This window comes from Rhinolophus hipposideros, assembly GCF_964194185.1.
Source record: "Rhinolophus hipposideros genome assembly, chromosome: 1".
Taxonomy (NCBI): Eukaryota; Metazoa; Chordata; class Mammalia; order Chiroptera; family Rhinolophidae; genus Rhinolophus; species Rhinolophus hipposideros.
Genome location: NC_138047.1, coordinates 57631198 through 57643382, shown reverse-complemented (window position 1 = coordinate 57643382; position 12185 = coordinate 57631198). Strand labels below are relative to the sequence as shown.

The window sequence follows — 12185 nt, the reverse complement described above, 5'->3', positions numbered from 1 at the left end:
TTTTGGGTGGGAAGGGAAACAGGACTTTTATTGGGGACAGCGTGTATTTCCAGGCCTTTTTTCCAAGTCAAGTTGTTGTCCTTTTAATCTTAGTTATGGAGGGTGATGTTCAGCTTCAAGTTGTTGTCCTTTCAGTGGAGGGTGCAGCTCAGCTCCAGGTCCAGTTGCCATTATTCTAGTTGCAGGAGGCACAGCCCACCATCCCTTGTGGGAGTTGAGCCAGCAACCTTGTGGTTGAGAGCCCACTGGTCCATGTGGGAATCGAACTGGCAGCCTTCGGAGTTAGGAGCATGGAGCTCTAACTGCCTGAGCCACCAGGCCGGCCCCTATATTTTAAAACCATTTTGTCAAGTTCCTCAAAATTTCTATTGAGGTTTTGTTAGAATTCCTTTGAAATTTTATATCAATTTGTGAAAACAAGGACCAGAAGCTTATCAGGCATATTCACCCTGTTATGGTCCGGAGTCGACCACCCCTCAATTGGACAGAGGACACACACGATAATGCAAGTCACGCAGCGAGGTTTACTTCCAGCTAGTTGGGGTCTGAGTATCTGCCCGATGCAGCGGGTTTCAACAAGGACCCTGAGCACTCAAAGCCAAGGGTTTATATAGCATTTTCAAAGCATCCAGTTCACAGTAATTTTCCATAGCTTCAAAGAGTATACATATCGTTGCCTTGCACCACATCCTGGTCGTTTGACAAGATAAGCTGGCTTGCACCACATCCTAGGGGTCTGACAAGATAAGCTCTTTTCAAACAGGACATCTGGTCCCCGTGATGCAACCACCCACATCCTGGTATTAACGATTAGGGTGTGTTTCAAGCCAGGGGCCGTTCAGAAAATGGCTTCCTGGCCCTTAAGATGGCAGTTCTCATGCTAACCTACTCTTACAACCCAAAACATAAGTAAACAACATATGTTCAATGGCTAAGCATTAAAAGTTTCACCTCTAAAATCAGAAAGTATATAAAGATTCTGCTTATTACCACTGTTATTCAACATTGTACAACGGACCTAGCCATCTCTATAAGACATGAAAAGGCAATACAAAATATATGGATAGAAAAGGGGGAAAGGTTGTCATTATTAATTAAATAACATATATGTCCACATAGAAAATCCAAAAAACCTACAAATAAATTATGAAAATAAATTGTGAAAAGTAATAATTATGAATTCATTGGATGTAAGATTAACGTACTTTCAGCAACAATGATTTAGTAAATGTAATTCAAAAATAACAATATCAATAAAAAAATTAAGGAAACTAGGAATAAATCTAACAAATGATGGATAAGACTTCAATAATGTAAATTACAAAAAAAAATCAATTGAAATATAAATTCCAATTGTTACTGAGGATATATACAAGAGAAATTATCTTACTGGTGGCTGTGTCTGGTAAAAATATTTTGAAACAGTTCAATGAAACTTAATAGAGTTGAAAACATAAAAAGAACTCTTACAATTACAAGAAAATAAACAAAAGACATATTCAAGAATGTTCATTTATAGTATCATTTGTGTGGCAGGCAGAATTCTAAAATGGCCCCCAAGACTTCCACCTTCTGGTATATGTACCCTGTATAATACCCTCACCTTAAGTGTGAGCAGGACTTGTGAATATGATGAGATACCATTTCAGTGATTATGTTACATTATATGGCAGAATTTTGCACAAGCAATTAAAGTACCTGATTAGTTGACTTGAAGTTAATTAAAAGGAACACTACACTTCATGGGCCTGTTCTAATCAGGGATCCCTGAAAAGAGGCAGAAGAGATTCAAAGCTAAAGGCATTTCTTTTGCTGGCCTTGAATTAACAAACTGCCATGTTGTGGAATGGCTCACATGCCAGGGTGCCAGGGAAATATGGGTGGCCCCTGAGAAAAGTCTGCAGTTGGCAGGTAACAAGAAAATGGAGACCTCGGTCTAACAATCTCAGAGAACTCAAAGAATTCTTCTTGAATGAGCTTGGAAAAGGACCCTGAGCCTCAGCGGAGACTGCAGTCCTAAGCAACATCTTTATTCTGGCTTTATGAGGTCCTAAGCAAAAAAAACCAGCTGAGCCATGCTCTGCCCTGACTCCCGACCTACAACAGAACTATAAAATAACAAATTCATGCTATTTAAGCCTCTAAATTGGTGGCAATTTGTTATGCAGCAATAGAAAGAAAACACAGTTTGTAATAGCACACACATACACACACAAAAAAAAAAAAAAAAAGGAAAAGAAAGAAACTCCCACCAAAAACAAACAAGCTAGAAATAACCCAAATATCCATGGGTGGCAAATAAATAAATAATTTCATTATGTTTCATTATAGTCATACAATACTATGCTAAATCACAATAGGATTAAACAAACTATACCAACATGGAGTGATCTCAAAAACCTGTTGAGAAAAAATGCAAATCACAAAAGTATACACAGTATGACTCTCTTGATAAAAGTATGAAAAAAATAAAAATTAAATAATACGTTGTTCAAGGACATATATCAATGAGGAATGGTTAATATACAAGTCAAGATTGAGATTACCTGGGGGGAGGAAAATACTATTTGAGAGGGTTACAGAAGTGGCTTCAAAGGTATTGTTGTTAGTGTATTTCTTAGGTTCACTGGTGGGTACATGAGTGTTTATTTTATTATTTTATAAATTCTGCATATATGTTGCAAACAAGCTTTTCTAATGGAAGACATACTTCACCATTAACAGTACATAATCCCCAAATTCTAAAAAGTTAATCTCTTGTCTTCCTAGATTAGAGATTGAGTAATAAATTCATCAAGTGGAAAAAAATTATGTATGGCTCTCCAACTGCACTTAAATACAGCAACAGCAGTAACAGCCATGGTAGTTGTCATCTCTTCACTCTAATTAGTGATGGCAGTTGAGGCAGATTAGCAAAGTGAACCAGGAGACTAGTGACCCCCATGTCATCTTCCTTCTCCTGTGTTGTATGCTTTGCATGTTCAACCTGTGCTATGTTGGAGAAGTGAAGCCAAGAGAAAATACCCAAGTGCTAATAACAGTGAGAGAGAAAGACACAGAGGCAGAAAACTGGGGGAGAGAAATATTTGAAGATATGCTTCACATTTCTTGAATCAATTACAAAGTGAATCACAAACCAGTGTTCAACTAGCAACATTATTGTGGGTGAATTATTTGTCCCAGTGAAACATACAATTTATGTTCATAATAGTGAGCTGTTTTGCTTACACATCCCGAATGGTGAATCAGGAATTACCTTAGCCAGGGTTCTGAGAAACTCTATCAAACCTGAACTCATGAATCTTCCTGATGAAATACTGAAAGGCAAGTCAGATCTCTGTTTTTACACTAGCTTTTCAAATCCAAAGCTACTTCTGAATTTGGTGACCACTATTATGAAAGCCAATTATGTGAGCTAGATCTATGACAGGAACAACACTTTGCCATAAGACTGCATAGATATATCCGTGTCTCTTGTAACAAAGTGATGCTAAATCAGATTTCACAAAGCTTAATTCTTAATAATCAGCTAGCAAGGATTGCTGTGTATCCCTAAATTACTGGACACTTTTAACATGTTCTAGTTTGCAAATTAATTCTAGCCTAGAATTACGGGAACAGGTGTCAACAGGGTGGTACTCTATATATGTTACTGCTGTGCCTTGAAAAACATAGCAAATTGCTTACTACAAAGAAGTATCCCTAACACTGAGGAAAAGAGAATCCTCTAATTTTCCCCTTTTAGTGTAAAAATTCTGTCATTTGCTGTTAGGTTAGAGAAAATGATTTTCATTTAATGAATTCCAACTTGATAATAAAATATTATATCACCACATCATCTCTCTCCTCTTTGATGTCCACCAACCCTCTCCAACAACAGTAAAATTCATCTGTGCTAAACTAATAGTCACAGAATTTTAGAGCTATAAAAGATTCAAGATATTATGTGGTTCAACCCAAAAAACTATATTTAACATGGTTGTTAAAATTTATTTTTGAAAGAAACACTAGAAAAATGAAACTATATTTTCCCCATAGACCATCATTGAGGTTTATTAGCAAACTGAGTTTGAGAGATAGTTCACTTTTTAAGCAACTGAATTCTGGCACACACATAAAAAAATAATTAAGTCAACTATTTTCAAAGTGACAGGACCATGCAACATGGAGATCATAAGGGAACAACATTTATAAATGTTGGCAACCAGTCATACACCAGGAAACCAAAAGCAATTTATGTAGGAGTTTGGCATCCTAGATTCTGTCTAAATTTCTATGAAGAATTTCTCAGGTAGTTTTATTTTTCTGACTTAATCACTCTACTAATACTTCATAATATAGATAAGAGCATTTGGTTTCATCCAATGCTCCAAAGAGATCATGGAATAAAATACATCAGTGAGGTTTTAAAGAAGGCTGATTCCACAACTAACAATGGAACAAACTAAGATTTAAATGGGAAAATATGATATAAATTCATATTCTCTTCTTGTGTCCTTTCAAAAGCTAGAGAACCTTGTTTCTTTGCTTTTTTGTCATTCCAGTACTACTTTACTAATCTAATTAGTTTGAATCCGTTCATAATTTCTGCTATTCTGCACCTGCTGCCTTTCCTTTACCTTGCATTTTGTTTTCATCAAGCATATCTATCAGTATCTTTGGGGCTTCAAGATAACTTTTTCCATAAAAAAATGAATAAATACATTTGATAAGACTAATCCTTTGCATGAAGGTCTCATATGCATTATCCTATTTTATTCTCAAAACAAAGTAACAGCGTTGACATATAGATTTCAATCCTCCAGAGAAGAAAAGAGAAAGCCCAGAAAAATTAAGTGGCCTACCAAGATCACAGCGAAATAAATGACCGAATCCAGAATGGAAGTCAATTTGCTTCTCACAATGCCCCAAATGATTTCTTAAAGCCACCTCTTCTCTTTAAATGTATCAGCCAGTCTCTCTGGTCATGACTCCCTGTCTGTTGTTATTCTTCACTCCCACATCTATTTCCCTGAAGTAATGTTTATGAACTTGCTTACAAATTGCTGCTGACACAATACTATCTACCAGTGACTTCTGAACCTCTCCAAAGGCTACACTTGTAGTGTTTGACTTCCTTTGGGACAACTGGGAAAGTTACACGAAAATAATGTGGAGTTGATGGAACAGGTTTCTGGTGCCTCTGCGGACTTCTATAAATTTAAAGGTCTTCCCTTCTCATATCTGAGAACAGTGACTCCACGACTGTCTCTGAATATATTGTCTTATTATCATCTGTTAGTAGATATAGTAGTTAGGTTCTGTATGTCAGATTGGGAAAATAATATAAAATTTAAATTTGCATTAAAAACAAGCAATTATTGTAATTCCTATCAGACAAGGACCAGCCAGGAAACCACTCTAGGTAATTTAAATAAGGACATGTAATACACAGGTAATGAGTGATGGAAGAACTGAGAAGCCAACAGGGAAATAACCAAAAGATTAGTAATTGCAAGAAGCCACTACCACTACTAGGGCTAGAGGGACAAAAGGAAAAAGTCTTATTATGAGAAAAGAAGCCATGGTTGCCTGGTGAGAAAACTAGAACTCAGCAAGGATATCTAAGTGGGGAGCTAAAACTACCGAGGAAACCGGTCACTGCAGGGAGATGCTGCCTCAGCTTCTCCCATCCTTCCCCTCTCACATTGCCTCCCATCCTCCCATCTCCCCACCCCCATCCCACCTCCCACAGATCTAATCTACCTGGAAGCTATTTGGCAAGTAAGTCTGAGAAACATAGTTTACAGTGAAGGGTCAGAAATGAACATTAGTTACAATAATGGCCAACCCATTTCCCAAGGCACAAAATAGAAACTTAGAGGTATAATCTGGTTGTTAAATTATATTCAATTTACTTTTCTTTTATATAATAAAAATGATATGGAAATCTCTGAGTAGCCTAGACATTGTAGTATTTGGTACATAATGCAGTATTTGGTTAGAAAATAATGCTAAGTAGAGAAAGTGATGTAGCAGAAGTATCATCATACTTTCTCATTAGACATTTTAAGCAACAATACTGGAGATCATTACACAAAAATATGTATTATAATCACACAACTTATTTGGACTGTATAAAGAAAGGATTTACTTAGCCTGTCTTAATATATTTATACCGCAATACATATTTATTATATTAATAAGCATTCGCTCAAGACCCACTATGCAGCATGCAATTTACTAGTCCCTAGAAAAACAACGGCTTTTATAAGATAGGGTCATATCCTCAAGAAACAAAGAGAATAGGAATTAAGAATAAAGTAAATGATGCACATAAAATATAGATATGATTGAGAGAAACACACAAATAAAGAAGTAGTTCATTTTTCCTGGGAGAAGGGCATCAAAGAAGGCCGCCCAAAAGAGAGGATATTTAAGCCAAATCTGAAAAAAAAGGAAGACTCAAAGCCAAGCTATATCTCTCTGAAGTCTTTCCAGGCTCTTCTCCTATAGGCACAATGATTAACAGTTATTGCTTATATCCTACTCTTGGAATCCATTATAATGCTGAATCATCTGCTGACATCAAGAAAATGCTTGAAAATAATCCCTCACATTTCCATTCACTTGGCAATGCAAGAAACATAGCAGAGAGAGTCACAATTTTAAAAACCATCAAGCAGTACATGTTACAGAATACTTACCTTTTTTTTGTCATTCCCAACCCTGTCCCCTTGCTATCCTGCTTCCTACATAAATATTTTTATGGCAGTCAATCTTTGTTTTAATTTGTTTTCTTTTCCAATACAACCCCAGAATCAAACAGACCCCTTAAATTCACTTTAACCCAAATTCCTTGAGGCTATAATGAAAGACTTTCTTTGTTCTCACATATTTGGAAAGGAATTTAGATAACAATTTGTACATTGAAAATTCCGCCCTTTTCTAAGACTTGATGACCTTCTGTTAGCCACTCCCTAATTGGAAGATTAAATACTTAAATCTTACTGTTTGTGTAGACCAGGATTTCTTGTTACAAAGACTGTAAAAAATATATGGTGATGCATGTCTCAGATTCATTACTTCGAAAATTACATATCTATACCAACAGGAGTGAGGTCATCTACAAAGATAAAAACCAGTCTCAGGGTCCCAAGGCCCATCCAAATTTCACAAACATCCATCCTCTTGGGTATAGTTAGCTATTGCTTACATAGCATATTGAATATGCTTCTAATTCAAAGATTCTATTGCATCCAATTAGAACTAATATCCCAGAACCGTAACCTTTGTCGTAAGAAACCAAATAGGCTTTTCTCTCCTTTAAACAAACCTTCTAGAGAAATACAGCATATAGTCTTTTTGGTACTCATAAGCCCATATAATTTTATGCTACGAGGAAAAAAGAACTGTTTTAGATATGAACACAAATTCACAAAGAATGGCCCATTGCTTAACATGAGCCAGTTCTGCCCTTACTGGGTCCTGCCTACGTAGAGCTGCTATTCTGATTGAGGCTTCCTTCACTTTGGTCTTAAGCACCTCTCTGATTATAGCTGTTTCCCACACAGTCACGGCACTCTTACAGACACAATCACATTCTAATATTAATCTAATGAAATATGCAATTTTGTACTTTTCTACTAACAGAGGTGGCTGGGCTTATATGAAACTCAGCCGTTTTGCTCCTGTTTCAAAGCAAAGGGAATTTCACGACTGTCTTACGGCCACTGCCCACTTTTCAAATTCAATGTTAACTTCAAAAATTATTTGTTTTTCAAAATTATTGATCTCATGTTTTATATAAATCTGCCCTGTCAGGGGCCAGAAAAAAAAGTGGGTCTGGAATATGCAGGAACATGAGAAAGTAGAAAATTCTTCTTTGCTCTCTGTTCTTGTGTACCCCCATGAGTGAATTTATGAGGTTTGGTGTTGTTTATGATAATGCACAATGAAAGAAACAATGAGTTTATCACCTCAGTAAGTATAATAATGTTTATTTGTCCATTCATTGATGATCTGTTATATACCACACAACTCCCATATACTACACAACTCCCAAAACAGTTATAAACAGTGTTGCTCTACAAATGACTTAGGCATGGAAATTCTTTGGCTTCCACTGTAGCCAAGGTAACTGCCACATTCCCTTCCTGGGCCCAACTAGCTGGTCATGAAAGCTCTTTTTGTTGTTCTGCTCTGAGATTAGGCCTCAGATTTAAGATTAAACAGAATCAAACAAACAAATAAAATTTACTGATTAATAGGGTATCTCTTCTTCCCAAATTTGTATGGGCCCAAGGATCTTCTTCATCTTGCTTTCATGGCCCATGGAATGAGAAAAATAAACAAAAGAGATAACAGCACAAATGATGGATAAATAATTAATATGTGAGTTTTGAGTTCTCCTAAATTGGTCTATTTTGTCACATCTGTCCCATTTGTCAAACCTATGTTTTAGGAAGCTAGTAAAGAAAGAATGTTCCTATAGAACACAATGCACACAAATTTGGGTAGTCCATGCTTTTTTTAAAGAAGAACCTATTATAGGAGAATCGAATGACTCTTCAGGATTAGGTTTTTAGAACTATATCACCTTAAAGCACGTATCCCTGTCCATGGAGTGAGGTATAACATAAAAGAGAAATTTCTGAGTAGAAATAATACTAGGAAATAAATTTTCCAATGTACAGAGCTTATCAAAACGTCAAAGAGCTAAAATCTTATCTTAAATTTTAAAAACTTATTACCGTGTTTTCCTGAAAATAAGACCTAACCGGAAAATAAGCCCTAGCATGATTTTTCAGGATGACATCCCCTGAACATAAGCCCTAATGTATCTTTTACAGCAAAAATTTATATAAGACCCGGTCTTATTTTGGGGGAAACATAGTAATAAAAACACATTTCATTGTTAAAATACAATAAAAAATAGTGGCTATTCAAGCTATGTTTCACAAATCACATGACTCTAGACTACTTTAGCTAGTAAAGGCATGCATATACTCATTGGAAAGAATGCCACACGCATATTCTAGATGAGTTAGTGTACAACCATGACTGGCTAATAATATAAGAAAAGAGACTACCTACTTACAAGAATAAACTTTGGAGTTTGAGTTCCTAGTTCATAATATGCTAGGAAATTAGGAAGGAAGTTTGTACAAGATATGTAAATAATTCTAGGGCTTATCGACAGGTTAAGTGTAAGTGGTGCTAACAAAATGCGAATTATCTGCACTAATAAAGAAATAACCCCTCTCCCTTGTGGGATCCAAGTAGCTGCTACCTACTTTGGCTCTTTGCTGGAGTAATGTGCCTCTGCCCTCAGGTAGTAGCAGAAAAGATAGGAAGACCCTTATCCTTTGCCTAATCCACTTCTCTCATCAGCCCATTCTGGTGCTGAGTCCTCTTTAGTTTAATTATCCTCTCCAAATAGTTTCCACCCCTACCCTTTTCCAAGAGCTGGAGCCCAAGCCCTACCACACATCTGTTAATATGTGTAGGGTTTGACTGGGGCAGCTGAACTTAACACAGTGGTAGTTACTGCCAGCTTGTTGAGATGATGCTTTCACATTCCTGGGGGCTCAGTTCTGTGTTCCCCAAAGTACTGGAGACCACACAAGAATCAGCCCAATACCTGTTGGACTTTATTACTATCATATTTTGAGAAAAAAGGGAAAAATGATGACATTAAAAAAAAGCCAAATCTTGCTTTATCAAGATGCCATAAAAAAAATTTTAAATATATCTAGAAATGCAAATTAAGATTTATGACACAGACAACAATGCAATACAGTGGAGAATGAAAGGGGTTTTTTTTTTCAATAAATGATACTAGATGAATAGAATATCCATATAAGCAAAAATGTAGCTGAGCTTCTATCTACAATATACACAAAAATAAATTAAAATGGATAGCATAGCTAAACATAAAATATAAAACAATAATGTTTACAGGAGAAAACATAGAAGATCATCCCTGTGAATTTGGAATAGGCAAAGATTTCTTATACAGGACACAAAAAGCACTAACCATGAAATTGAAAAACTGGCCATATTGTAGTATATTAAAATTCCTACTCGATGTCAAAAATCATCATTTAGAGTGTGAAAAATCAAACAATAGAGTAGGATGCTCTTCACTACAAATATATCTGAGAAAGGATTCATATCCAGAATATATATATGTGTGCGCACACACATATATACACATATATATATATATAAAATCTTAAACATCAATGAGAAAAAAAGACACAAACCAATAGAAAAATGAACAAAAGATGTGAATGACCACTTCTCAAAAAAGAACATAGAATGGCTAATAAGTGTGTACAAAAAAAGGTGTTCAATTTCATTATTAATCTGGGAAATAAAAAATAAAACCACAATGTAATACCGCCACCCACACAGAAGAATGGCTAAAGTGAAAAAGATGGGGGAAATACCAAATATTAACGAAAATGTGGAGCAACCACTTGGGAAAATTGCTTGACAGCATTCATAAAAGTTGAATAACGTAAGAGCTGACCGAATAATTCTAATCCTTGTTAACTACGCATGTGTCAATAAAAGACATGTTCTAGAAAATTTAGGTACACTGTCCATACTATTCCCAAACTGGAAATAATACAAATGGCCATCAACAATTGCATGGATGAATAAATTGTGATAGATTTAGGCAATGAAAAATCAGCGAGTCTGAAGAACTCCCAACAACACACAGGTAGCTGAAACAAATACTAAGTAGAAAAAAAAAAAAAAAAAAACACAAAAAAGAGTGTATGCACTGTAATTCCATTTATATAGACTGTTAGAAGTCCAGGTCTTAGTTTAGCTCTTGGGACATGGAGGTCCTGGGGAATGGACCGGTACATGAGTGTGGACTTCTGGAACGCATGTCATATTCTGGTTCTTGATCTAAATTCTGGTTACGTGAGTTTATCCAGTTCATGAAAAAACTCACCCAGATATATGCAAATTAAATAGTGCAAACTGAACCAAAAGAATAATGACAGCAATAGATCAAACAGTGTATTTAAAACCAATGAGATCAGAAGGAACTCCACTTTCCCCACCCCCTAAGCCTCGCGCACGCACATGCACAATGAAGTGTAAACTCCATTGGCTGGGACTAGGTGGCGCACTCCCGGAAGCCGCATCTTAACTCTGATCCTTCCGCCTCCCGGTCATTCCGCCTTCCCACCTCTGCACGACCCGGAGCGGTGGCTTTGGCCCCTGTCGCTTGCGCTTGGCAATAATCTCTTCCTCTGTCACCGCAGTCTTCCTCGCTACCGCCGCCATTATGAACGTCCGCAATGCTCGGCCCGACGACCTGATGAACATGCAATACTGCAACCTCCTTTGCCTGCCGGAGAACTACCAGATGAAATACTATTTCTACCATGGCCTTTCTTGGCCCCAGCTGTCTTACATCGCTGAGGACGACGATGGGAAGATTGTGGGCTACGTCCTGGCCAAGATGGAGGAGGACCCAGATGATGTTCCCCATGGACATATCACCTCACTGGCCGTGAAGCGCACACACCGGCGCCTCGGCCTGGCCCAGAAGCTGATGGACCAGGCCTCCCGGGCCATGATAGAAAACTTTGGCGCCAAGTACGTGTCCCTGCACGTCAGGAAGAGTAACCGGGCAGCCTTGCACCTCTATGCTAACACCCTCAACTTTCAGGTTAGTGAGGTGGAACCCAAATACTATGCGGATGGAGAAGATGCTTACGCTATGAAGCGAGATCTCTCACAGATGGCAGATGAGCTGAGACGGCAGCTGGAGCCGAAGAAGGGCAGGTATCTGCTGCTGGTCACCAGGAAGAACCAGGAGACCCAGGGCAGTGCACTTCCTGGTTCTGAAGAGGCCGGTGCGGAGGAGAGGAACCCGGTCGCTGACAGTCGTGGCAGTGACAGCAAGGAACGCGGTGAATCCACGGAGAGCGCCCATGTGCCCGACAGCTCGCAAGACTCAGATTCCACCTCCTAGAGCCCGCTTAAAGGTATTCTCGCTTTCCTGGCCCAATTCCCAATTCCTTCCTTCCCTAAATCCCTGTACCATACCTCGGCCTGCCCAATCCTATTCTGTTCCATCCTAGTCTCTAGCTCTGCTAGGTTTCACAGTGAAAACCACTTGGTGATCTTGGGAAGGGGTGTAGATTGGGTGTAGAAATGAGGGGAAACTCATTTCT

General features: G+C 37.7%; 1 protein-coding gene across 1 annotated transcript; it reads left to right on the top strand.

Moving 5' to 3' along the window:
* Nucleotides 1–11290: 11290 nt before the first annotated feature.
* NAA11 (N-alpha-acetyltransferase 11, NatA catalytic subunit) lies at nucleotides 11291–11983 on the top strand (the record flags this gene model as incomplete). Its single annotated transcript, XM_081035602.1, has 1 exon — nucleotides 11291–11983. The coding sequence occupies one exon, from the start codon at nucleotides 11291–11293 to the stop codon at nucleotides 11981–11983; it is 693 nt and encodes a 230-aa protein (XP_080891728.1).
* Nucleotides 11984–12185: the final 202 nt, after the last annotated feature.